The 19,345-nt window shown below is 38.4% G+C and overlaps 1 protein-coding gene across 1 annotated transcript in view; it reads left to right on the top strand.

Moving 5' to 3' along the window:
- The window catches only part of HOMER1 (homer scaffold protein 1), a 118,924-nt gene extending 105,755 nt beyond the window's left edge, over nt 1–13,169 (top strand). Inside the window, exon 9 of the mRNA XM_040622144.1 lies at nt 12,170–13,169. Coding sequence (XP_040478078.1) covers nt 12,170–12,358 — 189 coding nt within the window. The 3' untranslated portion in view covers nt 12,359–13,169. The remainder of the gene's footprint in view (nt 1–12,169) is intronic.
- The last annotated feature ends 6,176 nt before the right edge of the window (nt 13,170–19,345 follow it).

A 19,345-nucleotide genomic window follows, 5' to 3' on the forward strand; every position in this document is an offset into this window, starting at 1 on the left:
CCCCCCCCCGCCCCCGGTGGTTAGCTGCCTACGTAAAGAAAGGTTAGGACCACTTTAGAGTTTGGAGTAGAGATAAATGTGTGTGCAGAGTGAGGAATTTTGGATCGGGGTGCTAAGTGGGACCTGAAAGCCCAGGAATAGAAGGAGTGCCTCAGTTGTAATGAGACTGTCTTGCATTAATTGAGTGCTTACTATGTGCCAAACACTGTGCTGAGCTCTTACTCATATTGTGCATCTACTTCTTGTAACAGTCACCTGATGAAACTGAGGCTTGTGTAGGTTCATTTGTCCAATCTGCACTTAGATAGGTGGTCAGAATTGTGGCAGCAGAGAGACCCTTCATAAGGGAAGTAGGTTCTTTATATGGCATGGAACATTTCCCTCTCCCATCGCTGACTTTCAGCAGTCTGGGAAAAATGAGGTGGTTGTTTTGGTTAGCTCTATTAAATGTTGTTCCCACATTTTAATGATCTGTGTAAATTACTGGTTCTCGAGTGGGTGCAGTTTTGTGCCGCAGGGGACATTGTAGCAGAGTGCCGAGACAATCTTGATTTTCACAACTCAGGCAGTACTGTTGACATCTAGTAGGTTGAAGTCAAGAATGCTGCTAAACATCCAATTATCTTGACCAAAATGTCAATAGTGCCAAGGTTGAGAAAGCCTGGCATAGAACTAAAGATGAAGAGTGTACTCAGGGCTAGAAGTGGGGGAAATCAGTGGAGCTTTGTGTTTTGGTCCTGTGGTTTGGGCTGCTGTTTTCCAAGTCCTTGCTGTGACTCAGGCATTTGCTGAGCGCCTGCATGCCTTTGCTCGCATTCTCACGCTAACAGGTATGCCATCCCCATTTTCAAAGAGACGGCAGCGGTTCGGAGGTGTTCACAAGTTGACAAGGCACTGAACTAGAAACGAGTGGGGCCTAAATTTGTTTTGATTCTAAAGTCTCTGTTCTTTCTGTATGACTTCAGGTGGCCAAGCTGCCAAGACATTCCTGGCGGTTCTTTCAAACTTTTTTCAGTTACAAACACGTTGTCCCAGAGAAACCAAGGGGTGATTTTTCAAATCATACTTCTAAATGTATTTCATCATTGATTGAGCGATAATTGATTTTTAAAGCTGGCTCCTATTCTTACCTCTTCTTTCACCGAATATCAAAAATACCTATCAAAAACAATCTACCCGTTAGGGAAGCTTTCAGACCTTCAGATGGGCTGGCTCCTACTTGTAATTTAGGTCTTGGCTCACGTGCTAATTTCTCTGACTTCTCAGTTTACGCACAACTCTGCAAGCCCTCCCCCCACCACACACCCCAGATACTCTGTAATATTATCGTGTTTTATTTTCCTAGTAGCAAATATCAGTACCTGAAGTGGTCTTGTTTATTTTATTTTTCAACTTTTGAAATATTAATCTCAAATTTTGAAATAATTTCGGACTTAGAGAAAAGTTGCAAGAATAATACAAAGACTTTATATACCTTTCACTCACATTTCCCAAGTGTTACCATTATTTTGCCGTATTTGTTTTACCATTCTGGAACTGTCTCTCTTTCTGTCTCTCTCTCTCTCTCTCTCCCCGTGTGTGTGTGTGTGTGTTTGCGTGTTATTTTTTCCTGAAATCTTTGAGAGTGAGTTGCAGATATGGTATTTTCTAAGATTAAGGCATTGTTTTACATAACCATCAAAATCAAGACATTATCTACAGATTTTATTCAGATTCCCATAATTGTCTTAATAATCTCCTTTATAACAAAATTTAAAACTTGTTTTTCTGGTCCAAGATTTATTCCAGGCTCTTGTGTTGCATTTAGTTGTCATATGTATTTATTTTGATGTTTGAATTGTCCCAGATTTGGCCAGTGGGAACCCCTTCAATCCAGCTTCTGTTTGCTTTTTGATGTGACCCTGTCATTTTTTTTTTTTTTTTAAGATTTTATTTACTTGACAGAGAGAGGGAGGGAGAGAGCACAAGCAGGGGGAGCGGCAAGCAGAGGGAGAGGGAGAAGTAGTCTCCGCCCTGGAGCCCGATGTGGGACTCCATCCCAGGACCCTAGATCATGACCTGAGCTGAAGGCAGATGCTTAACCGACTGAGCCACCCATTTCTTCCAAGGAGAAATTTCTTTAAGCAATGATTGATATTTAGAAGCCAAAACCTGAGTACCAGATAAGCTTTTTGCTACTGAGATGACATTGTTTCTATGCCATCTTAATAAACAGACCTGGAAGTACATACATACCACATTATGTCTATTTCAATAGCCAATGGCTTACTCATACCTTCCATTGCACTGTAATACAATGGGAGTTTATTCTAGCCCTCCCCATACTCACATTTGTAATTCCTTTACCCAATACTAAGAAACCTGATTCTTATTATCTACAATATATTTACTTATATTTCTCAATCTTGGCACAGAAAATAGTTTTTGAATTACTAATTCATACCACCACAAAAAAATGCAAACAAAGCCTTACCAACTAGAGATCACTATAATTTTTTTTGTCCTCAGCCCATGTTCAGAAGTTTGTTGGGTTAGTTCTTCCCCTCCTCTGCAATTGGTTAGGTTATTCATATGAAACATACTTATGTTTGGGGCACCTGTGTGGCTCACTCAGTAAAGAGTCTGCCTTAAGCTCAGGTCATGATCCCAGAATCTGGGATCAAGCCCTGCATCAGGCTCACTGCTCAACGGGGACTCTGCTTCTCCCTCTCCCTCTGCCTACCACTCCCCCTGCTTGTGTTCTCTCTGTCGAATAAATAAATAAAATCTTAAAAAAAAAAAAGAAAAGAAACATACTTATGTTCATTTGTATCATATTGTATTCCATTTTAGTATTTTCTTATCCATTCTTCTACATTTCATATATGCATGCATTCACTGAGTATATGAAATATAAGCGTGTTTCCAAAAGTCAGAACTATTTGGAAAGATGTCTTTAGAGAAACCCCTCCAGTCCCTACTACCTTAGCTTCTGCCCCTTCCTTCCCACCACATTCCCGTCCGCCGCCTTTAGGTAACCAATGTCATTAGTTTGTAGCGTATCCTTTCTGTTGTACTTCTTTTCACACAAATGAATTGATAGATGTATTTATTTACCTTCTCCTCCCCTTTTTTAAATGGTAACATGCTGTAGATTACTCTTCTGCACTTGGCTTCTTTAACCTAAAATATATTCCGGAATATATTTCCGCACTTGGCTTCTTTAACCTAAAATATATTCCGGAATATATTTCCGGAACTCTTCAGTTCATTGAGATCTTGTTCATACTTACTATAGCAGTAACGTCCTTCATTTGTGTGAGGGGTAGTTATTCAGCCACTCCTTTCTGCGGGCATTTAGGTTGTCTCCAGTGTTCTGCAGCCATACTACAATTAGTGATATTGTGCATGTGGGTATTCTATTATTGTTGGAGATGTAGCTTCAGGATAGATTTTTTTTTTTTCAGTTTATTTATTTTTTTTAGTAATCTCTGCACCCACTGTGGGGCTCGGACTCACTACCCCAAGGTGAAGAGTCTCATACTCTTCCGACTGAGCTAGCCAGGCGCCCCCAGGATAGATTCTTAGAAGCAAGATTTCGACGTGAGAAAAGAAACACAGATGTAGTTTGATTAAACATTGTCAAATACCCGTCCGTGATGGACTGTGCTGGTGCCCACTCATACCACTACCGTGAGTGCCGCTTTCTCCATAGCCTCCCCAACAGAGTGTGTTGTCATACTTTTAAGTGCGTGATAGGTGAGAGATGATAGTTTTAATGTGCATATCTCATATGAGTGACATGAACAACTTCCATAAGCTCGGAGGTCATTACAGTGTCTCATTACATGTGTGGATTGGGTGTTCATGTCTTTTGCCCTTTCCCTATAGGATTTTTGGTTCTTTTTCAGGAGTTCTTCATATATTGCAGGAGTTCTTTTTATATCTGATTACATGTTAAAAATATTTTCTCCCAGTTTGTTTGTTTGTTTTTGACTTTGCCTAAGATGGTGTTTTATGTAGCAGTCAAATTTGTTACTCTTTTCTTTTCTTGGTTCTGGCTTGTGGTTCATACAGTTAGATAGCTCTTTTCCAAACTCAGATGGTAAGGGATTCATCTGTATTTCCCTCTAGTACTTACAGGGTTTCATTTTTTACATTTGGGTCTCTGAGTATTTGGGGTTTCTTCTTCTGTGTGCGGTATGAGATGTGGATCCAGTTGTATCTTTCTAAATGCCTGTCCAGTTATCTCATTACCATTTATTTGAAATTTCATTCTTTTTTTCCAGACATTGGAGATACTCGACTTCTATACTCATTTTGGTCTACTCTGGGCTTCCTATTCCACACTGCTGGTCACTCTGTTAATGCAGCAGTACCACACTGTATTAATGGTAGAGGCTTTAATATCTGGTAGGGCCAGGTACTCCTCACAGAGTTTCTTTTTCATTGTTTTTCTCAATATTCTTACATATTTATTTTATCATTTGAAATTCAGTATTCAGTATCAATTTTTGTGTCAACTGAAAATAAAGCTCCATAAAAAAATTTTATTGGGATTGCTTAAAATTTATAATATGACTTTAGGAGAAGCAATATCTTATTGAAGTTTCTATCCTATAAAAGAATAAGGGATGTCTTCCCATTTGTTAACATCTACTTTTGTGGTTTTTTAGGAGTGTTTTAAGGTTTTCAACATATAGTTTTGCATATTTCTTGTTTATAAGTATTTTATCTTTCTTTTTTTCTATTTCAAATGGGGTTTTCTCTACCACTGTATCTTTTAATCGATTATTTGTATATTTGATAACTTGAATTCTGTATGCTATTTTTATGTCCTGCTACCTGACTAAATTAATTTTATTAGTTGAGCTAGTTTTCTCATTTAGTCCATTGATTCTGTAAGATTTTTTAGGTATGGTAACACATAACCTACAAACAGAGGTAATTTTACTTTTATTCACCCCATTCTTAAGACTCTTGATTTTTCTTGTCCAATTACACCTGTTAAAACACCACTGCAGTGTTAAACAGTAGTGGAGATGATGGGCTTATCTTGCCCCTCATCTTAGTGAAAATGCCTCTAGTATTTTTCTGTTAAGTGAAATGCTGGCTGTAACACTAAAATATATTCTATCATGTTACGAGAGTGTCCTTCGTTCCTATTAGAATGTTTTTACCAGGGATGAGCGTTGAATTTTGTTAAGGGCTTTTTTTTTTTTTTTTTCCCCAGTGTCTATGGAGATAATCATAATTTCCACTCTAGATCTATTTAATATGGTTTATTTTATTACTGGATTTTCTAATACCGAACCGCCTTTGCATGACTGGAATAAATACCACTTAGCTATGGTATCTTATTTTCTTAATGTGGTGGTAGATTTTTGTTCTTTATTATTTATCATTTTTACACAGCACTCATTTGTGATATTGGTCTGTAATTTTCTTCTTTTGGAGGGAGCTGTATTTATAAGATTTAGGTATCAAGATTATACTTTACACACAGTAATACTTCAGTCATACTTCATACACTGTCTTCATTTTCTATGCTCTGGAATAACGGATGTCATATTGAAACTACCTGGTCTATGAACGTTGACACCATCGCGGCCTGGTGCCTTTTTATGGAGTAGTTCCGGGATTATTCTCTATTTCTTCTGCAGACACTGGGCTGTGTAAGCTTTCCATCTAGGTTTCACAGAGTCAGCAAGAACTCTTATTTCTTATTTTATATAGTGGTCCATTGTCCTTTTCTTCTTAATTAAAGTTAAGCAATGGTATGTCTAATCAGTGCCACTGTTTTTCTGTCCTCTACCTTATGAATTTCTCCTTTTATCTTTATTATTCCTGCCTCGTACTTTGTTCTGGTTTACTTACTCTTTCTCTAGTATTTTAAGAAGAGAATTTAATTCCTTTATTGTCGTTCTTTCTCTTTTATGTGTATGTGTTTAAAGCTGTAGATTGTTCTCAGATGATTGCTTTAGGTGTATTTCATAGATCCTGATATTTAGTATGTTCCTTATCATTATTTCCTGCAATTCTGTAATTTTGGTCTTATTTCCCTTGCATCCACGAGATGTTTAAAAGAAGGCGCTTTAGGGGCTCTTGGGTGGCTCAGGTCATGATCTCAGTGTCCTAGGACAGAGCCCACGTCGGGCTCTCTGCTCAAACATTACTTTTTTGTGACCTAATGTAACATCAGTTTTTGTGAATGTTTCTTGTGTATTGTATACACTTGGTTAGATAATGCTTTGTGAGCCAAACTGAAATTTCTTTTTCTTTTTCTAGGTAACTAACTCATTCATATTTATCAGTATGATTTTTATGTTTTGTTTCAACTGTCATTATTTTATGTAATAATTCCTGTGTATGTTAATTTGATTTTTTCTTTCTCTGTATAACGTTCTTTGCCCTTTTTTGTATCTTTTGATATTGAAGATGGTCTTAACTTTGTTTTAATGGTGACCTTTTTAAAAGAGTCCTACTTACCTGTGTTCATATTTAAATTTTTCCTATCTGGTTTATTAGTTTTTATTTATTTTTTAAATATTTACTTATTTATTTTAGAGAGCATGAGTGGGAGGGACAGCGGGAGAGGGAGAGAGAATCCCAAGCAGACTGCATGCTGAGCCCGGAACCCGACGCGGGGCTCGATCTCATGACCCTGAGATCACGACCTGAGCCGAAACCAAGAGTCGGATGTTTAACCGACTGCACCACCCAGGAGCCCCAGTTTGTTAGTTTTTATGATAGTTGACTTTGAACCATTACATATTCAATAATTAGAACCTTATTATGCTTTTCTCTTTTCCTTTTTTTCCTCCTATTTTTTAGTTGCATTATTTCTACCTTGTCAGAATAAGTAACATTTCGGGGGGGCTCTGGGTTGGTTCAGTTAAGCATCTGACTCTTGGTTTTGGCTCACGTCGTGATCTCAGTGGTATAGGGTCCAGCTCTGCATAGAACTCCGTACTCGGCTCGCGGAGTCTGCTTGAGGCCCTTTCTTCCTCTGCTCCTCGCCCTGCTCGTGCTCTCACTCTCATTCTCTCACTCTCTAATAAACAAAATCTTTTAAAAAAGGAAAAAATAACATTTTTATATCATTTTTTAACCATTGTCCACCTTTGTCTTAGTCTTTGATATATATTACATATAGTACGTGGTCACCATCAGTCCTTTCTCTGAAGTTTCCACAGTAATCTCTTGGTTGGATGAAGCTTATCCTCTCGTAGATGGTTCCAGAAGAGCTCACGGGTTTAAGTTGTTTTTTTAAAAGACTTAGTACTTGGGTGACAGGTAGATATAAAATCCTTGGTTCATCATTTTCTCTCTTTGAGTTTCTTGAAAATGCCACTCCATTATTACCTTGTTTTTATGTCGCTTTTTTTTTTTTTTTTTAAGATTTATTTATTTTAAAGAGAGAGCATGAGCAGGGGAAGGGGCAGAGAGAGGGACAGGGAGAGAAGCAGATTCCCCACTAAACACGGAGCCCAACGTGGGACTAGGCTCCAGGACCCCAAGATCATGACCTGAGCTGATCAAGAGTCAGACTCTTAACCAGCTGAGCCACCCAGGCGCCCCTTGTGTTGCTTTTCAGAAATCTATTCCAGTCTAGTTCTCTGGCCTTGGGACTTTGGGGCTTCTGTGTGTGTGCCCTGAGGATTTTTCCGTTATATTCCTTTATTTTTAAAGTTAAAGAGTTTTACTAAAAAATGTCTCAATGGATTTTGTTGAGGGTCAGTTTTCTCAGGTACTTGGTGGGCCCTTTTAATTAGATTTAGATCTTCCTTTATTTCCAGGAAGCTGTCTCGTATAAAAGTTTTAAATATTAGCTTTGTCCTATTGGGGTGTTTTCTTCTTAAAGAGCTCCAGTGATATGTAGTTAGATGGTCTTTTCTTCTCTTCTATTTCAACCACTTTCTTTCTGACCATTTCTCCTACTTTATCTCACTTGCATTCCCTGGAATATTTAAAATAATAACTGAGTACAGCATAATTTTATTTAAATTTATTTTTCTGTTTTATAATTCAGTCTATTTTTGTTATGATTTTGCCTTTTTCTTCTATTTCTATCAGGGTTTAATCACTCCTTTTTTTTAGTTTTTTGGCTCATGTCTGTTTTTAGTGTTTGATATCTGACTCAGGCTCTATTTTGAATGCTTGTTCGACAATATTTAAAGTTCATTTACTTTTTTTTTAGTACTCTCTGTACAGCCTGCGTGGTGCTCAAACTCACGACCCTGAGGTCAGGAGTCACACTGTCTTCTGACTGAGCCTGCCGGGTGTCCTATTTGACAATATTTAATTCGTAGTGGAGGCTTCTGTTTCCTTGTGCTTCATAGTTGGTGGGGGGGAGGCTTTTATTTTCATTCACTGAAGTGTCGAGAGTTTCATTTTCTGTTTTTGTGTTACGATTGTTTGCGTAGATGAAGATAGCTCACACCTTTGTATGTTGTGGATTGAGTTGCAGTTTTGGGTGGTTTACGGATTCTCAGTTCAAAACGACCCTCTTTTTGGTAGATAGTGGGGAAGAGGCTATGTGTCCTTCACTGTTTTAATTTTCTCTTGTCTAGAAGATTCTAAATTTCCTGTGGTTCCTTCTTCCCCTTTACCATAGTATTCCAGCGGCTCCTTTCTCTTTCTTTGCCCATTTCTCCTCAGAAGAATTGCCTTTCCAAGATTGCCTCCTGTCTCGTGTAGACTAGTAAGTCCCTTCCTTGTAGTCTGCGCTGGTCTACCAGGACTTTGTTTATTTGATGATTTTTCCAGTGTTTCAACTCTTCCAGCAGTCTTTCTTGGGGTTGTTGGAGTTCAGTCGTAAGCCTTTTGTTTTCCTCTTCTCTCTGCTCTACTTGCCCCACGACCCTGCCTTGCCCTCTGCAAAGGGTTAGAGAGAGAGCTTGGGAAATGTCTTTGCTGGAAATTGAAGTTTGATTTGTTCTATTTCTTCTAGTTACTTTGAGGCCATGGGATTTCTGTGGTGTTATTCTTATTTCTGATTTATATCGTTTGGGAGGATGGTTGAGAGATGTCAGCATACAGAGTCGCCATTACCTCGGCGTCCCGGAAGTATTTACTTCTTTGTTGCTGGCGTCCTCATTCTAGAATGCATGCGGCATTAGCACAAGAACCATCTGTGTTTATCTTCTGCTCTGTCTCTATTGCTAGAACGTAGAAGATGCTTGGTAAATAATTGTTGAATGTCTCTTCTTCAAAATTTGTGTATGTGTCTTTTGCCTGTTTTTCTGTTGAACGAATTCTTTTGATGATTTATATGTCATGTTATATGTAAAGGTTGATGATCTAATAGGGCAGTATATCTTATTTGTAACAGCTTAACATGTGAATCAGATGTCAGTTTTTCTGTAACTTCTATTTAGATTAAAAATGCAGGATTTACGGGGCGCCTGGGTGGCTCAGTCGTTAAGCGTCTGCCTTTGGCTCAGGATGTGATCCCAGAGTCCTGGGATCGAGCCCCACATCGGGCTCCCTGCCCTCCGCTGGGAGCCTGCTTCTTCCTCTCCCACTCCCCCTGCTTGTGTTCCCTCTCTCGCTGGCTGTCTCTCTATCAGATAAATAAATAAAATCTTTAAAAAAAAAATGCAGGATTTAAACTTACAGAAAATAAGCCTGATCTGGTCCCATGGATGATGGTAATAATTTTGTGGAAGTTTTTTAAAATCACTCTAGTGTTGAGGCTCCGTATCTAACAAACACAGAGTGTGACCTTCTACATACTAAGATTTTATACTTGCAATTATTGCCCTTTAAAACTCGAAACGGAGTCAGCTTCTGGCCTCCGTTGCTTTATCCAGGTCTCTGGAGGCCCCTGGCACATGCTTACCTGTTAGTGAAGGAGAAAAGGAAGCAAGTGGCGCACAGGTGGTTAGAAGCAGAAGACTGCGTTACGAGGGAGGAGGAGAGGCTGGGAAAATACAAACGTAAGACAGACTACTGGGAAGTTCCCACCCGCCAGGGCTCCGGTGGCCTTGTGCTGGCCCGTGTGCCCTGGGCTGGCCAGTCTTGCTCTAGGATTATATTCTCTGCCTCAGAACAGACCAGCACCATCAGCACTGTATTGGATCCCTTTTGTTGTCTGACTGTTAAAATTCCTCCAATCAGAGAAATGGCTGAGAGTATGACACTCTGTCTGGAGAGAACAATGCAATTTTAATAGCTGAGGAAATTTGGCGTTTTGCATGCTTCCATTGAAAATGTTTGCATGTTTCATTGATCGGCAAGGAGAACAAGGAAGCCTTTCATTTTAAGGAAGGCTTCAGACGGCATACTGGGTGGTGCCTGGTGAAGTGGGTGTTTTCTAGTGAATGACGTTTGGTCTATTTTTATTTATAGTTGAAAACATTCTGCTCTTAAGCTTATTGTTGAAGCAGTCAGGAGAGCATGCTGTGCAATCATGAGTGGAATTTTTACATTTGATCCCGGGGTCTGTTTTCTCCCTCCTAGTTTGGAGCCTCCATGAATGTGCTTCTGAATATATAAGTATTTTACTGGTTTTAGATCCTGCTCTCCGTTTACTTATCCTCACTTTGTGGAGTATGCAGAGGGAAGAGATTAGAAACATACCTGGGAAGCAACACTAAATGCTTCAATATTAGATTGGGATTTCTTAAATTCTTCATTTATTACTCGTTAGAGCTGCTGTATTCCTTCTAGTATTTTCCCAGGTTCTTGCAGCTTCTCCGTGGCATTCTTGCTTAAGCCATACGTTTAGTTATTTCTGTCGAAGCAAGTGAACATTTATGTTCAGATCCTAGGACAGGGTTACTTTCATAGATGTATTCAAGCCAATTTCCCAATGATTTTTCTCAAGAGTTTAATTTTTACAGGTGTTGTAAGAAAAATAGATTTTGGAAAAAAGTGCCCACAATCCTAACAACAGCAACTCTTTCCTGTTTGTACAGTAATTTACACTGTTTGTCCCCAAGCATACCAATGTTTGCCCATTTGCACTCTGCTGCTTCCTATTCGGGGTTTTTTCTCATTTAACATTTACCGGATTGTCTTTCAAAAATTAAAAAAAAAAAAAAATGTTCCCCCATCCTTTAGACTTGATAGAATTTTTTTACAAGATTTACATTTAAACCATGTATAAACATTTGAAACATAATATTTTCTGAGGCTAATTCATATTGTATTACTAACTCCAAAATGTTGTCATTGTCTCATATAACTGACATGTGTGAGTGTAATTTGCGTCAATCATTTAACTGCTCTCAGATGTAAAAGTGAGCTTTCCAGAAAGGATATATAACTTTAAACTAATTGCTTATCTGAATACCTTGATTAAAGTGTCATAGTTGGTTTTCTGTTCTTTTTCTCAACTTGAATTTTTAACCAAAAATAAATCTCTAGGTCATTAGATCATCTCATTTTTTAGAATCACTTATTATATTTGTTATGTTTAGAAACATTTTTTAGAACAATTCTGTAGCTTCAGATTGTTAAGTATGCTAGACTTGATTCTGTGTGCTTAAAAATTAATATTTTGGTCACGAACTTTTGTCATTTTTTTTCTCGTTTCCATGATTTGCGGTACGTTGGAACTGTCAGCTTTAGAATTCTCTTCTATGTGTGCTTATTGTGGCTCCGGACTGTAGTTTGTAGCCGTTGAGCTACTTCTTCTGCCACAAGCACTCGTTTGGACAGGGAGGCAACACAAAGACTAATTAACATATTCAGAGGGTCCTGATACCTCCCGTTCAAGAGTTGTTGTCTTCTCACAGGTCTTTCTCCAGAATTGCCAGTAACGGGAAAAGTATTCTCTCTCTCTCTCTGCCTGCTCTCAGCTGAGACTGCTACCAGTTAGTTGTGCGTTAGGGGAAAGAGGTGGGCAGACATTGAAATGAGGTGTAGCTAAGCCACAAAATGGATCTTTAATCCTCTTGGGTATTTGAAGTGCCCAGAGTGTTGCCTGGCACGAAGTAAGCAGTCAGGAAGTTTCTGTTGGGTTGGGCGGATGGATTCATGAGCAAGCCTGTCAGTGAAACCGCATGGATTCCTCAGAGGGCAGAATTCTAAAAATCTCCGTAACTCGTGTAACTTGAGATTCAGAAGCTCACCCCGCGCGTCAGGCTGCATGAACCACCACGATATTAGTAATAACCGACGCTGTCTTGTTTTCTAGTCGTGAACTGACATGTGTATGTATATCACACTTTTGTTTCTAAAGGAAGTAGAGATTCGGAACAAAGACCTGGAGGGACAGCTGTCTGACTTAGAGCAACGTCTGGAGAAAAGTCAGAATGAACAAGAAGCTTTTCGCAATAACCTGAAGACACTCTTAGAAATTCTTGATGGAAAAATATTTGAACTAACAGAATTACGAGATAACTTGGCCAAGCTCCTAGAATGCAGCTAAGGAAAGTTAAATTTCAGTGCCAATTGATTAAAAAATACACTGTCTCTCTTCATAGGACTGTTTGGGCTCTGCGTCAAGATCGCACATAAAATTCGAATATCACTCCTCCTCCAGGAGGATGATCTTTTGAAAATTGGAATTGTATATTTCAGTGTAAATTTTAGAATTCAGCTCGTAGCTAGTTGGGGAAAAAAAGAGATGAAAAACTTGAACTACAAATTACCTCCATGTATATTATTGGCCATAGTTAACTAGAAAGTTATAAATAGACACTTAATGCAATCTTTTTTTTCTGATCTTAGCCAATGGGAGAATTAACAATGTCTGGGTCACCTCCCCTTTTTGTGTTCCACACAGTGAAGGTTATCTGCTTTTTAAATTAATTTCTTTATGATATCTAAAGCTGTGTTTGTGCAAAAACGTAGTGATGAAAGCCCTGTCTTCTGTTGTAATCTGAATAATTTCTCAGGATATTTTTGCACTGCTGAGAAGCAGCGCCATTACCAATTAATTCTTGCCAGGAGTGAGAGAGAGCTGCATCTTTAATTAGAACATACTTACTAGAACTGGGTGTATAGAGTTCTTCCCTTTTTTTATACCGGAAGATATTTCACTCGGTGACCACTCTGGTACACTCTGGTGTTCTTGAATCTTGTCTGCTGTATAGTTTACTTTTCCATATTGATTCCATGTATTTATGAGAAGATATTGTCTCCCATTTTATTACACATTTTAAAGCCAACTAACGAAGGCAGCTGAGTCCCTCAGAAATTTTTCTTTTTAAATTTCTAATAAATTTGACACACAGTACTGAAATACAGCAGCCCGTCATCGACGGTCTGGCCTAGCAATGTTAAGTATATTTACAGAATATGCAGTTACATTTATTTATATATTTTGCAAGAAATCTTTTCTGAATGATCAATGCATTTCAATTTACAACTAATAATGGTTATTGGGGAACTGTTTATTATAGATCATTTTAAGGTGTATAGCAATTTTAAAGGGGATCCATTTCCATCAAACAGCCGATCAGAGGACTATTGGGATTGGAGCCGTGTACTCTGTCTGGGTCTTCACATCAACCACATCTCTAGTCAAACCTCACAAGGCAATATTCTGAACTGTTAACTAGGCATTTCAAACAGGAATTCAATTCAATAGGCTCTTCTCAATGAACAAGTTTTAATGTTGTTTTGATGTAATTTTAAAAGACTTTTAGCAAACATGCATTTCTTTATATATTTCTTTTAAGAAGCTATTTTAAAAGTAAGCCACGTGCTGTCTAGTCTGCTTCTGGAGTTAGGGATTGCATCAGAGTCCATGTATTCTCGCTGTACAATGCCTGTGATTTGGAGGAGGGTTCTTTTTTAAAGTGTATGCTTGAGGGTCTGACTGTGGAGTCTACGAATGCGCTGACTTTGTTTGTACCCAAAACGATGGGATTGTTAAGTACAAAATTAAGCTAATGAATCAATTTGTAACCATTTTTTCACTCACAAACAGCAACTCAACACTAGACAATTTTGTTTTATATATGTATGTGTATGTATGTAAATACATACATATTAATTTATATTAGAGTGAAAAATAAATGGTTTGTTTCTAAAGTTAGTTTCTAAAGTGAGTTTTCAGGTGTCTCTGAAAAGTTTCTATCAGACACTGAATCATCGTGTATTCTATGTGCTACGACATCATGTAAGTTACCTCCATCTATTTTAGGATATTTTCCTCACCTGTTATAGGGAGGGTAATTTAGGTACACAAGCTCAGAGCTGAGATATTTCTCTGATAAATCAGGTAATAAAATTTATTTGATTGATGGAGTTTTGAAGTAGATGTGATTTAATCCATCAGTTTCTGAGTAACAAAGAGCACCAGATTTTAATTTAAATAGGGGATTTAACACTAGGGATCAGGGAATTTAGTTACGAAGAGTTAAAAATTAAAAAAAAAACCTGTAAGCTGTTGAAATGGTAAGTGAATTATTTTAATGATGTAATAAGATATTTTTAAATTTTGACATAGTTGTCATTTAATGGGAAAATAACTCACCAAAATGTCTCCACTTGAATTGTATTGATAGGTGAGACATGTGTGTAACTCAATATATACATATACCCATATGTATATACAGAAAATTATTTTTAATATTTTCCTACTGGTAAGAAATTTAAAATTGGAAATTTTGTGAGTTTTTTCCTTGTCCAATAGGGCCTAGTTTTTTTTCTTTCTTTAGTGATTTAACAATTTGAGGGCTGCACCTTTAAATTCCCAGAGTGTCATTAGACGTGTATAGTATATGGGATAAGGTGACACAAGTGCACATATAAATAAAATCTTAAGACTATTTTAAATATTCATTTACAGTAGGAGAGTATCTAGAAATCGTCATCTACAAGTCATAATTAGGTTGTGTGTCTACTGTAGTTTTCTCCATTTCTGTATTATATAAATAAAAGTTTGCCTATTAAAATCTGATTTTTTCCCAGAGAGAAGTATTATATAATGTATCTATATTTAGATCCAACTGTGGTAATATATTTATCAGAAGATGATGCTGGGGACTGTAGCCTGAACATGTGGACTTGAAGTGACACAGAAAGGAGAGCAGAGATCGATCCCGTTGTGTATAAGTTATTCTATGATAATTATGAATTCTTGTACAAAAAACAACTGAAAAAAAAAAAGGAAAAACAAAAATACAGTTTTTATTTTGAAATACATTTGTTGTTCTCTGGAGAATGTACTTTATCTTTTTTTCTTTCAGTCTTTTACAGATACTTTTGAAAAAGCATTTAAGTGATGGCCGCATTTGCTTAATTCTTACAGGTGCTACTGGATTTCGCATTAGTGTGTTATGTTGTGAAATCCTGACTTTGACATAAAAGGTTTTATACGTATTTCCCTGCCTGGAAAATTAGTTTTTGTTTCTCCTCTCTCTCCTTCTCTCTGCCTTTCTCTCCCCCCCTTTTTCCTCCCCTTCTTTCCGCAGATTAAAAACAGTGCATGAAGTTGCATCCCTCGTTGTCCCTCTAGCAGCAGGACTTCAGCACCATCAGAACTTAATGTTTTGCTGTCATTGAACTGCGGGAAAGCAGTTAGAGGAAAAGCTTGCAGGGTTTTTTTCAAGTGGAAATAAAAGGGACACTCAAATTTAAACCACCACCTTTGAAAACTCATTTTTTTGCCCCGTTCACATTGACTTCTGTCACTCGTGTCCTACAGCCTTCCATGGTTTCGTTTCACTGTGGAGGGAGCAGCTCAGCAGCTCTCCCCCTGCAGACCCGATCTCGGTCCGTTCTGGAACGCGAGGCAGGTCACAGGGAAAACGGGTTGAGTGGCAGTGTTTTGTTGGGTGTTTTAAGAAATTCTGTCACTTATTTGGTATCACATGGTTTTACCATTCCTGGTAGTCTGTGCTTGAAGTCATGAAATAGTCTTCATTGAATTTTTGTCTTCTGTATCTTTGGCATTGTTCCTTTATCATCCATGAGGTTAATTACTTTATGTAAAATCTTAAGAAAACTTTCAGGTAAGAAGTAGTTAAGAATGACACGTTTAAAAATTTTTTTCTCAAGTAGGATACTGTGCTATAATTATTGAGAAGATAATTTTCATGTGAGAGAATATTTTTTAAGTTACTAGAAAAGGATCATGTTGGAAAGGAAACAGATGAGTCATTCACCTTAAATTGTGAAAGTGCATTTTTTCCAATGTAAGATTGGACCTTAAATTTTGATGACAGTTTTTCTTTTTTTATGGGAAACTATATATATCAACGTCACAGAAATCTAAGCATCATTACTGAATTAAAGAAATGGTTTTTGGTTAGTAAAATAGCTAACAATTTTATCCAAGGAAAAAAACTCAAAAACTCAGCACTACACTGCCTAGTGATTTCTGCTTAGTACACTAGATAGAAAAGAAACACTCTTATTTTTACCCAAAACAGGTGACCCAGGAAGAGAAATTGCATCTGGACAAGAATAAGGAAAAGGCCACAAGCTCCCAGTAGATTTCCAGTCAATTCTCTGATCTCCATAAGGTCCCTTCTGTCCTTTGCATGAAAGGACACATGCCAGTGATGGCAAGAGCGAATCTGGAGGAGGAGAGGATATTTTTTGTGGAAGCAGGGCCAGCAAAGAGTGGGCGCACGCTCACCTTAGTCTTTTTTGTAGACACTTCAGGCTAACCAGAGCCACCTGCTGCTTTTCACTAAACAAGTTGGGATTGCCTTAACAAATTTTAAAGGCTTTCAGAAGATCCTGTCATTTGTCTTGTCAGGATTTATAACCTCATATAAGACACCTGACATTCAGAACTCACCGTTCTGTGGGATTCTGACCTACTTTTGCCAGTTACTTTCACATCAGATCTACCCAGGGATAGAAATATTACTCTGTTTTCTCCTAATAACACCAAACTAAGATGATAATGAGTGCCTAATAAGTACAAAATTAAGCCCATTTCTGTACCGTAGGAAAACATCTTTTGTGGGTGTTTTTTCTATCAACATTCATGGTTTTGTCTTGTTCTCTGTGTTTTATAACTGTGTTACTGTATCTGCATCTCTAGAAGTCCTAGCTGTAGGACTCACATATAGGACTTGATTGTTACCCTTAAATGGAATGTCCGTTCCATGAAACATGGCCAGAGAGCAGACGCACTTGGAGGAGATGCTTTCTCAACAACTTCGGCCCATGAAGTGGAACAGGAAGGAGTGTTTGTTGATTCTGTGTTATGTGACAGGCACTGTACTAACTGACATTTCATTTCTATGTATAGGGGCCCTTGCAGGGGTGTTCCTTTGGAAGGGGTATGAGGGAAAGGAAGGGAAGAGGCTCAAATGCTTGCACCTGCTATGTTGCCACAGTGATCAGTCTGGTCATCCAGTACACCAGTCAAAAGGTGGAGATCTTGCTCATGTATCTGGTACAGTTTTTCCCTCCAGCTTGACTGCCTTGCTTCTAGAATTATCTCCGTTAGGGTACTTCTTAACTATGTATTTTATATTTGCTCTTCTTGAACTTCTCCCTTCAGCCTCCTTTGGTGTTTACAATGCTTGGTATCATTCAGTTGCAAATCGTACTTTGTTTGCAGGTCATATTTATGCAATGTATTTTAGTCCCAGTTTTTTTTTTTAACTTACAAACTTCAAATAACCCAAGGACAGTGCATTTCTTACGCGGAGTTCCAGCCAATAAAATTTAAGTAGGAAACTATTTATAAAGGCCTTGGGAAGACCATTCATCTCTTAAATTCCCTAGTAAACCCGTAAAACTCCCCCTGAGACTAAACTGTAGCTGAGCAGGATGTGGGTTTTGCAGTCAGTGTTGAGCGACTCTGTGGTCCATTGTGGTTCCACAGTAGTTAAGGCCTCTCCACGTTGATCAGGTCATGAGATCAGCTGCAGAAGTACCTCATGGCCTGATGTTTAGATAGGCTATACCCCTCATAGAGATGGAATCATACAATATTTGTCTTTTTGTGTCTGGCTTATTTCACTTAGCATAACGTTTTCAAGGTTTATCTGTATTGCAGCATATATCAGAATTTCATTCCTTTTCAATGCTGAATGATATTCCATCGTATGGATGTACCACATTTTATTTATCATTTCATCTGTTGATGGACTCTTGGGTCATTTCTCCCTTTTGGCAGTTGTGAATAGTTCTTCAGTGATCCTTCACGTACAGGTATTTGTATGGGTCCCTGCTTTCATTTATTTGGGTATATAACCACGAGGGGAATTGCTAGATCATATGGTAATTTTATGTTTAGCTTTTTGAGGAAGAATTGGGTTTCAACTGGCTTAATTTAGAAGACTCACAGAGCAGAATGCCATCTCACTAGGAATCCAGTTGTGGGGCCAGGGTTTGTTAACAGACACGTAAGCGATCCAAGGACGTCGAACTTAGGCCTTTTACTCTCTTACCTAAAATATCTATTGAGCACAGGCCATGTCCCAGACACCATTTTGGAATAGAGACCAGAGAGAGAGAAGCTTATAATCTAGTGTAGGATACAGATAGTTACTTCACAGTACATAAGTGCTGTCAAAGAAGAGGACGCTAGAATGAGGGAGCCCAGAGGGAAGAGGAGTTGTCAAGTCTTTCCCAGAAGAGTGAAGAGCTTGCTGGTTGAAGAAGGGGTGAAATTTCAGAGAACTTCAGAAAGTGTGTCATGTGCAAAGGTCCAGAGAGATGAAAGCATCGAGACATTTAGAAAATTAGGATGGGTGAGGGTGCTGAAACAGGATGTTAGGGAAGAGTATAGCAAAAGATGGCACTACAGAATTAGGCAAAGGTAAGTCAGTAGAGTCTTGGTAAGTCACGTGGAAGAATCGGGTTTTATTTTAAAGGGAATGCGGAGATAGTGAAGAAGTTCTTGTACAGAAGTGATGTAATAAAAAGTATGTTCTGTAAGCCTAGTAATTATGCAAATCATGGTAGTCTCTCTTGAAAGGCTGCCTTATGGTAGTGACACTGGCAATGGAGAAAACGGAATGGATTCAGAGGGTATTTAGGAGGTAGAATCAGTAAGACTTATTGGCTAATGTGGATGGCAAGGATGATGCCTAGATCTTGAGTTGGCCAGCTGGGTAAACGATCTCATTTATTGAGAGTGAATCCAAGATGGGAAAGGGCTTAATTTGGGTGGAGGCGAGGAGGCAAGACAAAGCAAGATGAAGGAGAGAGGAGTTAATTTTGTTTTGAGTTTAAGGTGCCTCTGGAAGAGCCAAATGGAGATGTGAGCTGGATGGAGCTTAGCAGAAAAATGGGAGCTGGAGGTCGATATTTGGGAGTTGTCAGCATGGAGGGCATGAGAAGGAGAACACAAGATGAATATGTCACCCTGGGGCAGCACCAAAGTATGTGAAAGAGACAGAAGGAACGCCAAGAGGGATGAGTAGATAGCCAAAGAGTAGGAACTCATGGAAGCCTAGAATAAAGTTTCAAAAAGCCAGATTCCACACAATACAAA

Source organism: Ursus maritimus, unplaced genomic scaffold (assembly GCF_017311325.1).
Source record: "Ursus maritimus isolate PB19 unplaced genomic scaffold, ASM1731132v1 scaffold_5, whole genome shotgun sequence".
NCBI classification, from domain to species: Eukaryota; Metazoa; Chordata; class Mammalia; order Carnivora; family Ursidae; genus Ursus; species Ursus maritimus.